Source organism: Parambassis ranga, chromosome 16 (assembly GCF_900634625.1).
Source record: "Parambassis ranga chromosome 16, fParRan2.1, whole genome shotgun sequence".
Taxonomy (NCBI): Eukaryota; Metazoa; Chordata; class Actinopteri; family Ambassidae; genus Parambassis; species Parambassis ranga.
The window spans coordinates 17,256,994-17,272,759 of NC_041036.1; the positions used below are offsets into that span (position 1 = coordinate 17,256,994).

Consider the following 15,766-nt stretch of genomic DNA (forward strand, 5'->3'; position numbering starts at 1 on the left):
TTAAGCCTCCTTAATATGGGACAGCAGTGTTAAAGTTGATAAAGTATGGCAATTTCAGCAGTGCTAAATTGCAGTTGTACATCATGCAACTTGCTCTCTGCTGCTTTCTAAACTTCCATGTGTGTGTAAATAGATAGATAGATAGATAGATAGATGTGATGTTGATCTCCATGTTGCCAGCACTGTGAAGCAGAAAGATTGTCAAAAGAGGAGCTGAAACAGCAGACAACAGCCCCATCTACAGATGATAATAAGTCACTGTGTTATTAAGTGGACATGAATTGATGCAGTTGATTCAGCGTAGTTTAGATGTGATTCTTGAAGAGAATTTTTTACGTTTCTAATCAGCTTTCCTGGGGTTACTAGAGCTGACTTTTTAGGTGAATCAACAATCAAGTCAAAACAGTAAACAATGCTATAAGATGCATTGTTTTTTTTATACTGTAACTGTAATTTGAGCTGCTAACACCGCAGACACTTTAACAGCCAGACAATTGTGTACCCAAGTGCCATTTTTTTTACTAAAAAAAACGATTTTCTTGGCAATTGGCACAAATAAGTATATTATATATATTTTTTTGAAACCTTTATTAGTCCCACAATGGGGAAATTGCTTAAGGCAGCCCAGCAAAGAGCACCATACACCAGTAAGTACACTGGAGGCTATACGGGTAAAGTGTCTTGCCCAAGGACACACAACAGTGACTAGGGAGGAGTTGGGATCGAACCACCAACCTACCGGTTACTGGACAACCCTGATTGACTCAGTTTCTCATTTTTCTGCTGCTGAGACACTTGCATTTCCCAGCATGAAATCTATAGTGGATCTTATTTTTCTCATCTCACCTCAAAAAACATTACAGTACTTTAACATGTCTATTTGATTGACTTCATTATGGGCTGAGGTCTGACAAGAACAGCCCCAAATGACCTTCAAAAACATCATAAACATGACCTCGGACCCTTCTCTGAATATGAAATGACTTGCACATCAACAAACCATCAGGTTGACAGGCCTAACCTATCTGCCATTAGCCCGTTGAGGTATCACACTTTGCTTTAATTCACCATCTTTCAGAGTGTCACACTTTATATTCCTTGGCATGGGTAGGCTACATGCGGATGCATAATTTATTTCAAATTAGCGCCTATTTGAGTAAGCATCAAAGCAAGGCAGCTAAGGTTGGAGGAGAGCTTAAGGAACCGCAGGGAAACCATCGGCAGGATTAATGCGGGAGATTTTTATAAGAAATTACTGGCTTAATGAAGTGGATAAAAAAGCTGTCAGTGTTTTATTGCATCTAAATTGTGTGGAAGTGGTGTTTAGCTGTCTCGCCTACTCCCCACATAATGGGTCGTGACAGTAGCTGTGAGGCTTATTTAACTTAACTGGTGAATAACTTGCATGGCGAAGCTATTCACAGAGTTGTTTTTATATGCACTAAACCAGGAAGGGGGTATTTTCTTTCCCCACCTCTTCTCAGTTGGTATAATGCAATCCGAACAACAGCCAACTGAAAAAAACGACAATTAACATTTCAGAAAAACACTACAGACTGTAACCAAATTAACAAAGGTCATTCGGATTGATAAAACGTACTTATAAATTTGGACAGCGAGTACAGTGGTCAAATTTCTATTGTGCTTTTATACTCAACAAACAAAGCTCAAACTGTCAGTGTCACTACAATCAGTGCTGACGTTTTTACTTCAACAGGCTGTATAATTCACCATACAAGTTCAGCAGCTGATGCAAGTATGGAAGTGGTTACTAGGATTGAAAACACACACACACACACACACAAATAAATCTATGTGGCACTTAAGCAGTCCTGCAGTGCCATCTTGTGTTTGCTTTGCAGAACATCAGCAACAGCGTGCTTCTTACTGCTGAACCAAATACTACAGAGACAAAAGTAAAATTCAAATCTTCATTTATTTCACACAGTATAGCATCACAATACATGAAATCAATCATCCGTCACAGTTGTGATATGCAACAATGAAGTGGTGACTTATATTCAGGATTCTGATCTTTTTTTTTTGGGCCCGTTTCAAGAAGCAGGTAAGCTGGATAACTTTGCTGAATGAAACCAAGATCACTCAGGAATGTTATCTAGATAGCATAATCCTGGGTCAAGCTACTGGTCTCATCCCAGATACAACAAACAGGCATGAACATTGTATGTGTCACTGTACTAGCAAGAATTAAGTTTGGTCTTTTTCCTCTCAATTTTAATTTCACTCTTACCTCTAAATACAATCAGCAGTGAGGACAGGACAAGTTAACAACACACTGATGTATGCATGCTTGGAATGAGTTGTTTTTTTTGGCGATTCCTGAATCAAACTAAATTAACATTGGTTCATTTTGGGTATGGCTAAAACTCTTTGTAGAAATGCATGCACGTTTGCAACCAGTTTATGATATAATTTGAAAATCTTATAGCAGTCAATCTCAAACTCTCTGTCCTGCACCTCAACCTAACTTTCCTGCAGTTTTAATCACGGCAAAATTTAACTGGCTCCGATTCATATAATCATTTTGGCAGTGCTTTTGCAAAGACCATTTTGTAAATTTCCCAACACAGCTCACTTTACACATCCCATCATAAAACCTGAATTTCAGTAAAGCACACTCAGGAAGTTACTTTAGCTGATTGAGAAGAGTTTAATTATGCTAAGCAGCTGTTATTGAGAAGTAGAACATAAACTCTTTCTGTAAAAGTCCTTCACTAACACAGGCATGGAGCACAGTCTGCGACCTGATCAGAACCTTTCATACACACTCACTCATACAGACATAGATACCAACATACACACCTAGATGAACAGCACAATCCCTTTTCAGTCTGCTCACAAAACCTTGTTTTCCCTTCACGAGTGAAACCAAAAAGCGAGTTTTGGGCAGCATTCAGGTAGGGTGAGGTGAATGGTGGTGAGAGAAAGCTTGCGCTCTTGTCAAGCTTTATCTACATAAGGCCATCTCTGAACAGTTGTGGATTAAGATGAGCAGTCCACCATCTTTTTCAGCACAGAAGTGGTCGGGATGGGTTCATCACTAAGCTGTAAGCTGATGTCACAGTTTGTCCACATCCAGAGGTTATGACGACGGTTATTTTTTTCCTTCTCACATTGTTTAGAGGAACCAGCAGCTGATAACTCACAGCCTTTGACTGCTTTAAGAAATCCAGAGACAGATCCACAGTGGTCCAGTTCCTCACAGCCAACACAGTGCTTTGCATTCACCTGAATTTTCCTTGCCTTACCTTTCCTCTGTGCTCCAGTGCTGCTCCCACACTCTCTTGGCTCGAGGTATCTCTCAGTGCATTGAGTGCTGGGAGCAAGGGATTGTGACTTGTGCACCAGTGAGCCTCAGTTTAGTAGTCTCTTCTCTACAAGCTCCCTGGCCCCTCTCTATCTTTCCTCTACCCTCTTTTTGCATCTTTTTATTTTCATTTTGCATCAGTGTTTAGACGGTGTTACGTGGTGTGCCGTTGAGTGTGACGGCCTTGGAGCAGGGCGAGCCCACTGCCTTGGGGCCCACTGGACGCTGGGTGGAAACGCCGACCTCAAATACTTCATGGATGGCCTTCCGGAAACAGTGGAAGTTGTAGTCTATTAATCCTGTGAAGATAAAGAACAAATAAAGTACTGATCAAAAAAACGTCTGACATTATCTGATCAATCGTGTCGATGAGTCCACGACTATATTCAAGACCAGGGAAGGTCATGTCACCTGCCATTGTAATTGCCTTGAAAAATGTGCGAAATTAAACCACCACAATTTGCACACAGATTTATTTGACAGCTCACCTTTTCGCTCGAAGCTTTCCTCTCGCAGGATGCAGACAAGGGCCAGGAACTTGGTGACCTCTTTCAGGTACAGCACAGTGGTGTTGTTAAGCTTGATGATGGCCATGGACTCCTTATCATAGGCACTGCCGCTGCCATCCTCCCTCAGACTAGTGCAGCACAACACAAAAACATTTTTTTTTTTGGGGTGGGGGATATGGGAAATTATTTGCAGCTCGTCTATGAGTCCATTAATTATGCGTAAATTAAGTTATGCTTCAATGAAAGCACCAACACATGGGTGAACTCTACATCTTACAACATTAAGAAATTACAGAAGTTAATGTTTTGGTGTTTATTATGCAGATTTATTCAGAAGGTTAATTCAAAAATTCGACTATAAACAGTATTGACAATGTTCTTATTTTTTTCAAATCCATTATTATAAAAGTTTATCAGCAGAGAGCACTCTCATTAATCAATCTCTGACCTCTCTGCTACTTTACTAATGTACAAACTCACCCGTAGATGCAGGAGACGTCGATAACCACATCAATCATATCGCAGCACAGTTCGTAGGACTGCATGTCTACAGGAGAGCTGTCTGTGGCGATGTAGATCTTACTGACCACATCAAACAGAAAGGCCTTCTCGATCCCTGAATTCTGTTAGTGACAAAAAGGGAAAAAAATGGGTGTTAGAAAACAGTGGATGCTTGATATTAACACCCTAGAGCAGGGCTGTGAGCCTGGGCTAAATTCATTCCAACTGAGATCCTATTAGAGCTACAACCAATAATATAATATGTATGTTGTTTTTTTCACTAATTCAGTTGTGAGGTCTAAATTAGACGTCACCTGAGGAAGAGCTGTAGTGGGTGGAAACATATACATCCTGAATAAAAGAAAAGGGAGCTCTGATTCGGTTAGCATCAAAGTTTGTTTTTGTTTCCCCACTGAGGTTTTGTGGAAGACTGAAAGGCTGACATCCTTCCTGCATGTTTTGTTTCCATTAACTTTCTCAACAATAGACGACCACCGTTAATGTAAAATGGTGTCTTGACCTATGGGAGGTTGCTTGACAAAAATCCTCTTGGCACATTTGATCAGTTTGCTTGTTCTTATATGGGGTGTGGACACACACACAAGCAACAGCAACTGTGCTTCTGCTACAGGTGTAATTATTAAAAAAAAACTTCAAAATGTTCATCATAAAACATAACATCCACACTAAGACTCAACAGGACCACAGAAATACACAGAATACAATGCAAACAAGGGAACATGGAGGGCCGGAGCGTTGGAGGAACTACTAATAATTATGTGAGTTTAGAGCCAGGAGCATCTCACATCGTGTAAAAGGCTTATTCACAAGGAACTGGTTGGTGTTTACTTACAGAAATGAAGATGTTTAGGAGGTTCTCCAGGGTGGGGAGCTGTGGGATGAGTTTCTGCACTACTTTACTGAAGGCCTCAAAGATGGAGTGGTCATAAATACTCGTCAAGTAAAAGCTGAATGGGACAGACAAAAAGGGAAGTGAATGTATGGTTTACTTGTAGGAACCATTTCTCACTTCCTCAAAATGCATATGAAACCAGGTAACAGATGCAGTCACCAGATCACATGACAAACATGCAAGGCTGCAAAAAGGAGTTCTGGGTGAAAGCGTGATTAAGCGTGATTTAGACATAAAAGTTCAAAGATAAAGCAAAATGTTAACTTGGCACAAAAACTATCTCCCAATGACTGCTGTAAAATGGTGCACATGACTTATGGACTTTGGTTTCTGTGATACATAAATAAAAGGTCAGTGTCTGAGGAAGGAGTGGTTTGAGCCAAATGGATCTGTCTGCATACACTTGGCAAAGGATCAACTCTACAATACATCACAGGGAAGAAAGAACCAGAGAGCCACAGGCGGAGAGCAAAAAAAAAAAAAAAAAAAAAAAAAAGGCCTCACGGCTACACTATATATCCAGAGCCGCTCGGGCTGTCTAACCGGAATAAACAACAATCTCACCCCACATAAAACAGTCCAGCATGTGCCAACCTTACAGCAAAGCTGCTGCAGAGCCAGGACAGACTGTTTAATGTGCTACACAGCACGTTTAGACTTTCTACACTGCGTGTCAGAGCAAAGGTTGTGATTAAAATTAAAACATTAAAAAGTGTATATTAATTAATTTTTTACTGGTGCTGCTTTTATTCTTTTAAGAAATGTAATTGTATTTATGTTAGCTGCAACTAACACTTCAAAATCCTCAGTTTGATACTCATGGTGCTTTGTTCAGATTATATATTGCAGCAGGACTGCCTGTACTTCCCTCAGAAATTCTTGAACCAATAAAAGTGAACTTTATTTCTGCTGACCTGAAGCTGTTCGCAGTTTCTTCATTAGGAGGACAAAGAGGAATCTCACAGGAACTCTATGACTATGCAGACTATTTAGCAGACTCAACACAGAACGTAAACAGCATCAATAATAACCTTTGCTGTTTCACAAACACATTTCCTACTGCAGCTGCTGAAAAAACAAAAACAAAACAGAATGAGCCATGTTGGCCCAAAAAAGGTCATGTGTGTAAAGGCCCAAGAAATTGTTGTGAAGTCCAACTTTAAAGTTAAGGACTGAAAATTGGAGGTCTGTGTCTGCGTTTTTGTAAGATTTGCATAACTCTGTGGTGCAAAACAATAGCACCTTTGTGTGTGTTTCCCATGTATAACGGATATGTGTTGTAAGTCATAATGTAGTAGCAGCGTGCAGCTTCACTGGACACTGACTGTTGATCCATCTCTCTGCTGCAGTGTGTCAGTGTGTGCTCATATTTAGCAAAGAAACTCTTTTTCTTCCCAGTTTTCTCAGCTCAGTATTATGAAATAAATGTCCTTAAAGCTGACAATCATTGAACATTACCGGCAGGCTTCTGTGACAAAAAGCTGACTGGATGATATACAACACTGCAATCAGTTGGGTGGATCACACAAGCTTTCACTATTGATCCTTTAACATGAATTGGGATAAGTTCTTTTCTTTGTCCAAGAGAGCTTAAACTTTACTGCTGATCTTTGTTCTGCTTCATTCATCTTTGAGGGAAAGCTTTTGATGAACTGATGCAAGATCTTGTGATTGCTCCATTGATGCTGCACAACCATGGGGTATTTTATGAATCGGCACCAATTGGCAGAAGATAGAATCATGATTTACATACAGGTAAACAAAAGCACACCTAAGGTATTCTACAACATGTACCTGAGATGTAGCTTCTCTAAGCTAGCATCTGCCAGATCATCGTTGGCTCTCTGATGGATGTCTCTCTGGGTTTCAATCTTGTGATCATCTGATAATCCGTCCACTTTGTGAATGAACACCTCAAAGTTGATCTCTGGATTGACCCTGTAGGCCCGCGACACAGTGAGGTGCAGCCTGCCCAGAGCCTCCACATAATCATCCTACAACAAGGAAAATGACGCATTAAGAGACTATTCAGACAATAAATATTTGAAACTTAAATTCTACTGAACTCGTTAGAAGAAGACAAAACAATTAACACTATTTATATTTACCTCAACAGCTTTACCATTAAATGGGGTGAAGCTGCTCTTCCTGTCAAAGGAATTACAGTGGAGAGACTCCTCTGTCAGCTGAGCCCAAAGCTATCATGAGTAACTGCTCGAGGGCAGATGGAGGTGTACATTCTCATCAGTTTGAAACCAGGCATGAGGAAATGAACCTCTGCACCGTTCCAAAACAGCAGGAGGAAAACAGCACTCCTCTCATAACCCTCTGTAATCAGCTGCTAAAACAAATTGAATCTGATGTACTTTGAGCACAAACAAACTATGCAATCACATCAGCTGTGGCTTATGTTTTAGTTGAGATTACTTCTTGAAAGCACTTAAAAGTCATGTGCTAGCACTGGCATAAAAGCCACAGCATGTAATTGTCTTTTATCTGAGCCACTCTGGCTGTTCATCATAGAGTTCATTCTGGAAGGGCTGAAATGGGATTCTGCTTTGGCTTACATTAACAGTGAGAAGTGCAAAAGGTTTTTCTTTATGTCTGATGCTCCACTTTAATATATGATAGTATGAGAGTGCTTCAGTATATTCCTTTAAATCACCTGAGCATCAATGACAAATATTAGAGCTCCAGTTCCTCTGAAGATCATCTCGTAGTCAAAGGTGGGGTCAAAAAAGTCGACCTGGCCCGGAAAGTCCCAGATCTGGAAGTTGACAAAGGAGCTGCTAGAGATGTCGTCCTTGTAGATCTTGTTGGTGCTCTCCAGGAACAAGGTTTCATTGGGGGACATTTTGTGAAACACCACCTGAAATTAGAATTGTGATCATATTTTAGAAGAATAAATGCAGCCTTCATGCAGGGGACACTGACGTTATACCACAGACAAGACAATCAATCAACATTTTCTGTCATGCAGGAGGAATTGTATGGACTGCAGGCTGAACTCTCAAGATGGTAAAAGCTCAGATTGACCAAGTTATTTGATCCGTTTCAGGGTGTATTTTAAATAGCTCACATACAACTAAATATTTGAAAACAAAAAAAAGCCAAATTACTGTTGTTATCATTAAACAGATCATTTCAACAGTTTTATGATGTATGCCGCCACAGCCGAGGCATCATCCGGATGTCACATGTACAAACAAGTGGAAAAATTACCAAACACTGCAGACTCACTCATCTAATGTCACACACTCTACTCAGCATTTCTTCAGCTGTAAGCCACAGACAGAAAAAGCCTCAGCTGTAACAAGAAACTGTAGTTTTCTGGTAATCAGAGTGCCTGTATAATGAGTACTGTGGGATTTAGAAAATGAGATTCAGTGGTTGATGATATAGCATCGTTTGCCATGCTTCTGACTTCCAATCAATGTGTAGGCTGCTGAGTTCAGGGGCCGATGCACCAGCAAAAAGCCAAATCACATGTTCTTCAGGCCAAACTGGAGGCTTAATAGGGCAGTATTAATCTTGGACTCGAGGGTGTGTGTGGATTAAAGCAGTACACTTCAAGCACAGAAAATAGCTAGTCGTTTATTGCCTCTGTTTCCCCAGGCTGTGTGTGTAAGACAGGCTCTTGGCAAATCACGCTATACTTGAGCGTGATTTTACACATAAATAATACAATATCACTGAATGCATTTAATCTATTATTTAACCTCAGTGCCAGTCTGAAGTGGCAGGTTCGAAGAATATATTATGAACATACCTAGTTACAGGACCACCGATAGAAAAAGTTGTAGTTAGTCAAATAAAGACACCTACAAACCAACTTTAAAATCAGGGTGTCCTGCTGTTTTTGAACAGCTACACTACTTTTGGTTGAGCGAATGCAAAACTTTTAATGATTATGTTTTGATTTTCTCCTACCAAAATGCTCGGGCCCTAAAGGGGCACATAAGCACCCCACAGGAGGAGTTAGTCAGGATTAACAGGGGCCCAACTTCTCTTTTACCCTAGCCCTCACCTGCTAACTAGTTAATCCGGCCCTAGCTGGTGAGCACAGTAAAAGAGGATGTTGACCAAACTGCATGTGCTGCATGATTAAAAGTGTTATGACTTGCAGAATGAAAGGTGTGGTCGGGTTGCTGTCATGTGAAAGCCACACATCAGACAGGCTCTATGCATCACAGCTGAGTGGAACTAAGATACGTTTATCATGTTGTAGCTACACAGTCACATGCTGCATGTCCACATATCAGTGAGGATGCACCGAGCGTCCAGCTGGTTAATAATTCACTGCTGCAGTTACACACATGTTAGCTAACACTGACAGCTAAGTGGTCATTAGCCTTTAATTGCAATTCACCCACTCTCCCAATAGCCAGGCATTTAATTTTCTAGTTGATAGCCATCATCACTTGCAACATGCTAAGCAAACCAACTAGCTAGCTAGCTGTTTGGGCTAATGTCCCGTGGACTGGCGTTGAAGCAGAGGAAGGCGGCGCTCGCCACGAAAGGCTAACAGTGTACAGGCTGCCCTACCTTCTGTATCGAGGATTTGCCACTTCTCCTCAAACCCATGAGCAGAATTCTCGGTTTGCTGTCGGAGGACGCCGGGCTATCCTCGATGTCGGCCTCTTCTTCACCATAACCGAAATCTTTGGGGAACGAGTCCGCAACCCCGTAGCTGTCAGCCAGCTGTTCTACCTCGTACTGAATCGACATTTTGACCTAAACGTCGGTCGGTTCCCCGGTTCCCCCCCTTAGTAGTCGGTCACCACACCCGTGTTTGTTCCGTACGACGGGTACGCACCGCAAACTAACGTCACACGATGAAAATAGTTTGTCAATAATGGCCAAGCTACTTGGAAACACAGAGCGTGATCCCACACATTTCCTTAGGATTTCCTCTTGCTTGAAAAAAACTCGCCTGTTGACCCCGCCCCTTAGTTCTGATTCGCTGCTCTGAAGGCATGTCGAAAATGGATTGGCCAGACAGTCTGTCACTCTTCTGAGGTTTGCCACTGTCACCTGACTAGTACTCAGACTTGTTTTGTGACCTATCACCCAAATGCAAAGCAAACAGTTTCAACAACATTTTAAAATATGAAGTATTTATATCAATAAAATAAATTCTGTTTGTTGTGACATGTGAACACTTAATGAAGCTTGTTAAAAACGAACCAAAGAGAAAGTGGACAACAATGGTCGTTAATACGGGACACCAGCAGATGGCGGTAGACAACTACTCCGATAACGCTGTGACGTTCACTGTCATCATAAAATGTGGGAATTGAGTTAGAGAACTGCCCAACTGTGTCATTTCCACGATGAACGCGCTAGGGAGAGCAGTAAAATTTACATAATAATAATAATAAATTTAATAATAAATTTGCCTCAAGCTTGCGATTTGTAATTTAGATTTATTTTGTGAAAATACCAATGTAATTTGCAAAGCACAATCTTACTTTCACAAGGAACACCTGAAGGCAGCATCAATCAGAGGCGCCGGTGCTTGAGGAAGGTGATAAACGAAAGTTAACTTGTTGGACCGCACCGGCAGTTTATCGGCTTCTCAAAATCAGGCTCCTTGTCATCAAGCGGGCCACACACGTACAAACAGCTAACTTCAAGAAAACATTTTTACAACCCACATTATTATGACGCATCACAGAGTAAGTGCTTTGTTTTGTTGTCGTTTAATATTGTGAAGATGTTCCTGGAGATGCTAAGCTAATATTAGCAAGCTAGGAGGCTACAAGCGCTCCAAGTTGAAATGTTAGTTAAACTGCTGCCTTTTGACTAACTATGTACATTTCAACTGTGTAATAAAGGTAACTAGACCTCATAGATGTCAATGTTGTTATTATTTTGTTATAAAAAACATTTTTTTCTTCTCACAGGGTCCAGACTCCAAGAGGGAACAGTTTCGGAGATACTTGGAGAAAGCTGGTGTTGTTGACACTCTGACTAGTGGTATGGTGGATTTTATCTATATTTATTTATGTAAACAATTCAGAAATGTTCTATATATTATGGCAGACTACCTTTAGGGCAAGGTGAACTGGTACTAGAGCTTTACTAATAACATCTTATCAGTTTTCTATATAAAACTGCCTTTCTAAATAATACAGTTCACCTATCGTGTCAAGCTTAATTGCAGTGCATACTTTACATTTAACTTTGGAGATACCAAAACAATAAGTAAGCAGTATGTGACCAAGCAATTTACTGAAATTCTATTTGTTTCTCTCCCTTGGATTTCAGTTCTTGTGACTTTGTATGAACAACCTGAAAAGCCCAGCAATGCTCTGGAGTATCCTTTCCAATACACAGTCTGGAGAAGTTGGTTAAATTAGCAGTGAATTACTTTAAAATCACTTTAAAATGAGAGCAATATGCAGACCCAATTCTTTAACTGGCTACTTCTAGATTTGTCAAGCAGCACCTTGATGCTGTTGGCAAGACATCTGCAGACACGGAGGCTCTGCAGCAGGAGCTGATTGACCTGAGACAGAGGTGTGTGCGTCTAACCGAGGAAAATAAAGAACTCAAAAGAAGGGTAAGACGTTTGGTGGCTCCCATCACAAAAGTTGTGTGTATATTTTGTCTTAGAACTTTAGTGAAAATGTGTATGATTTAAAGTTCTTACACACCCTCACATTCATGCAGATGCAGATCTGGTGTGTAGCAAAACTTATATTAAAGTGCTAAACATTCACTTTAGTGTTTGTTTTCTGCTCATGTAACACAAATACAGGTATACACAAATAAATGGATATATACTCACATGCTACTATTTAATCCTGAAACTAAATCCTGCACACCACACAGTAAGGACTATGTTGCCAGTTTACTCCACAAGGGAGCGCTTTTCCCCCAGTTCTATTCATTTTCTATACAACTAGCATTAACCGGCTTTAGCACAGTAGATGTTTGGCTTTATTTATAATAAATACACAACAAAAACATGTTGGCAGATTTCACCCACACCTCATTTACTGGGTTACAAACACTGTTCTTTATGTGAAAGCTTTGAGCTGTGTGGGTCTGTCTGATGTTTGTAATGTCTTTGTTGTTGTGACAGTCTGACACAGATGTACTTTCCTTTCTGTCTCTCTAGCTGCAGCAATATGAACCAGCGTTAAAGGATGGAAGCACAGCTGACTAGACACCCCAACAATGCTGTGTCTATATTTCTGTCACTTTCAATTTAGTGACAGCCCTTTGGACATTGTCTAACTATTTTGCATATGTATGTTTTTTTGTGTATTCTTTAGTTTAGACTTCACACCAGAATGTCTCCCCTACGTGGCTAGAGGAGTGGATGTGTTTCAAGTTTCTTTTTTATATACAGCTAACTTTATTTTTCCACAATCTTGGCTTAAAGTGGGACAAAGATGCACTTTATTTTATTTATTTCCACCACAGCTGTAAATGAAAGTTACTCCCAAAATAAAGCACAATCTTGTAATTATTGTTGTATGACTGATTGAACTGATTTGACACAAGCCCTTATGTTGGAATGATAGAGGATATTGATACTGTGCCCTCCTCCGGCTTGTTCCAGCTGTTTGCTGTCGTTACTTGGCACACATAGCTTTGAAAGAAAGAAGAGCACATTTTCTTCCATATTTAATCATTTTTATTGATCTCTTTGGGGACAAACAGAACGTTCACACGGGATGGAAGACAGTTTTGTTGTTGACAGATGCAGTAGTTATTGATATGCTCAGAAATCAGTGACAGTGATGGTGAGACATGACACATTTTTTTCAATATATAGCTGTAACAGAGATGACTTCCCTCCATTCAGGTAAAAAGTATCGTGTCTAATTTATTTAGAAGTTGCCCTTGCGATGGGGCAGACAGTTTGCAGCAGTCTGAGGTGTGATTGCATCTATAAGTTAAAAATGACAAACCAGGCCTCACACCTATAGCATGTGTGGCTATGTTGCAATAAGCTAACAGTGAAAGTTTAGACGTGCAGGTCTGGTGCTCGCCTGCCGCTTGCGTTACTTGCCATTGACGTTTTGCAGCTGGAGGATGGTGGTCTCTGGATGTTCCTGGATCCTGAGCTGGAGTCCTCCATTGACTCTGGTGTGGATGGCCGATTTTGTTGTTGAGCAATTGATTTTGAATGCATTTGGATGCAGGAAGGTCCACCACTGGATTTGGAACCTCCATATGAATCCGTGTCAGAGCTCCTACCTTCCAACACTGTGGAGCATTTGGAGGAGCCGTGAGCCTTCCACGGCCTTCTTGATACACTCACTGGCAGCGTGGGGAAGGAGGAAGGATGAGGTGCTTTCTGTGGGCATTTGGATGAATCTGGACTCTCTATTTCACTGCTGTCATCCCTCTTACTGAGTTGATGAAGATGCATTAAGTCCTCAGCCTCCTGCTTTGCATTAATCGGGGAGCCACAGCCTGGTAAACAGGGCTCATTTGTAGTCAAGGTGCTGTCCGGAGGGTTTTGAGCCGAATGTCTAGACTCATCCAAATCCTGCTGAGTGTCCAGCTGGCCCTGAAGAGGTAAAGAAGTTGCAGGTTTGATAAGGCCTGGGTGGAAAGGTGTGCCCTGGACCCTCTCCAAGTAGTTGTAGTCGTTCGTGACAGAGACCAGCGTTGGTTTCCTGGTGCTTATTTGCACAACAGATTCCTTTTTACCTCTGTTGGCAATGTAGTCATCAATATCATCTCTGTCATCTCTTAAGTGAGGGTAGAAGTCCAGGATGCCTTTTTTAATCTTTTTGAAGCCCAGATGCAGGATCTCCAAGATGTTTAGGAAGAGGGAAATGGCAGCAATGCACTGCATAAACGCCATGAAGACACTTTTTTCGGTTGGCCTGGAAACATAACAGTCTACAGCATTGGGGCATGGGTCCCGCTCACACTTGAAGAGGGGGTAGAGGTGAAAACCATAAAGGAGGTACTGGCCTGTCATGAAGGCCACTTCAACCACAGAGCGGGTGATGATGTGAGCCACATAGGTTCGCAGCAGAGAGCCCCTCAGGGGAGCTTTGTTTAGCTTTCCCTGATCTACCTGTTTCATTTCCCGCTCAATCCTCTTCCTGGCTTCTGCCAACTCCACGTCCACCAGCTCCAGCTCTTTACGTAGGAGAGCTTTCTTCTTTTGCCGTGCCTTCTCCATTGCCCGGAGCCTGTACAGAGCGTGGCCCATGTAAACCAGTGAGGGTGAAGACACAAAGATGACTTGCAGCACCCAGTATCGAATCAGGGAGATTGGAAAAGCCAGATCATAGCACACATTCCTACATCCAGGCTGTTCAGTGTTGCATACAAAATCTGACTGCTCATCGTTCCACACATCCTCCGCCGCCACTCCGAGGACCAGCATCCGGAAAATGAACAGGATGGTGAGCCAGATTTTGCCAACCATAGTGGAATGGATATGCACCTCCTCCAAAATCCCCCCAAGAAAGTTCCAGTCTCCCATCTTCACTCTGCCATTGTGACTAATAGAAAGTCATTAAGAGAGAGAGATAGAGAACATTACACTGCAGTCATACAGTTATGAGCACAAAGACAAAACGAAAAGCCCTGTAATAAACTAACAATATGAAGAATATATTTCAGCAGTGATGATAGTAAAACTGTCAGTACCTCTCAACAGGAAAAATGAAAACAAATCAAGGAGAAAACATGTGAAGTAAAAGAGCTCCGTCACATATTTGCAGGACGACACATTAGAAGTAGACCTCTGCAGGATATCCAGACATATGTTCCCTGGACTGCTCAGCTATCCAGTTTTGTCTTAATAAAACCATTCCCCTCCACCACGCCATTATATATATACCAGGACAGCCTGTTGTGGAGTGTAGTCCATTTACCTTGCAGCGGCATGGATGGACTGCCGGTGATGACTTAAATCTCCTCGGGTCATGCAGTCCTGACACGGTCACCAAACCAAAAAGTTTTAAAAATCGTTAATGCCCTCCACGAATCCCTGCACATCACCTAAACTCTAATGACCCGCCTCTGTAGCACGGCTGCCAGAAATTAAGTGGGAACAACACAGCAACTGAGGGAAGGGTGCCAACACTGACCAAAGGAAGTCAATAGCAGCGGCCTGACTGATGCATTTAGATCATGGCCTCAGAGCGATGCAGTCTCTACACACATATTGACTTTAAACTCTGCGGGCCAGCTTTTTCACACATCACTATTTCAGGCATCCAACAGCAAAGATGGCAAACAGAAATAAACATAAGTCAGATGTGCTCAAATTGTTGATGCTTTGATTTGTTTCAGCTTTGTGAGCACCAATTACTCAAATCAGTTTATGTCTAAACAGAACACACAATAGTCGAGTTAGAATCCACACATTATCAATGTCAGCACACACAGGCCCCGTGCAATCAATAGTTTTTGACCATATTCAAGTAATCAATGAGTCATTGTGTCCGACTTGTTACTCTGCTGCTCCTCCCTCCATATAATTAAGTTTACATGCTCCTGACACATTATTTTATCCCATTCACAGCACAT

At 41.4% G+C, this 15,766-nt stretch overlaps 3 protein-coding genes across 3 annotated transcripts; 1 reads left to right on the forward strand and 2 right to left on the reverse strand.

Annotated features, from left to right (window-relative positions):
- Positions 1-1,917: 1,917 nt before the first annotated feature.
- rragca (Ras-related GTP binding Ca) lies at positions 1,918-10,174 on the reverse strand. The gene is made up of 7 exons (XM_028426188.1): positions 9,797-10,174; positions 7,917-8,120; positions 7,046-7,245; positions 5,192-5,306; positions 4,318-4,460; positions 3,817-3,965; positions 1,918-3,627 (listed from the first exon to the last, which is right to left on the reverse strand). Exons 1-7 carry the CDS (start codon positions 9,977-9,979, stop codon positions 3,473-3,475), a joined length of 1,149 nt encoding a protein of 382 aa, XP_028281989.1. The 5' UTR covers positions 9,980-10,174; the 3' UTR covers positions 1,918-3,472.
- A 595-nt stretch (positions 10,175-10,769) lies between these two features.
- Positions 10,770-12,728, forward strand: LOC114448210 (c-Myc-binding protein-like). Its single transcript, XM_028425006.1, has 5 exons — positions 10,770-10,929; positions 11,158-11,230; positions 11,522-11,570; positions 11,687-11,816; positions 12,378-12,728. The coding sequence occupies exons 1-5, from the start codon at positions 10,915-10,917 to the stop codon at positions 12,423-12,425; spliced, it is 315 nt and encodes a 104-aa protein (XP_028280807.1). The 5' UTR covers positions 10,770-10,914; the 3' UTR covers positions 12,426-12,728.
- A 191-nt stretch (positions 12,729-12,919) lies between these two features.
- gja9a (gap junction protein alpha 9a) lies at positions 12,920-14,907 on the reverse strand. The gene has a single exon (XM_028425005.1). The coding sequence runs from the start codon at positions 14,712-14,714 to the stop codon at positions 13,233-13,235; it is 1,482 nt and encodes a 493-aa protein (XP_028280806.1). The 5' UTR covers positions 14,715-14,907; the 3' UTR covers positions 12,920-13,232.
- Positions 14,908-15,766: the final 859 nt, after the last annotated feature.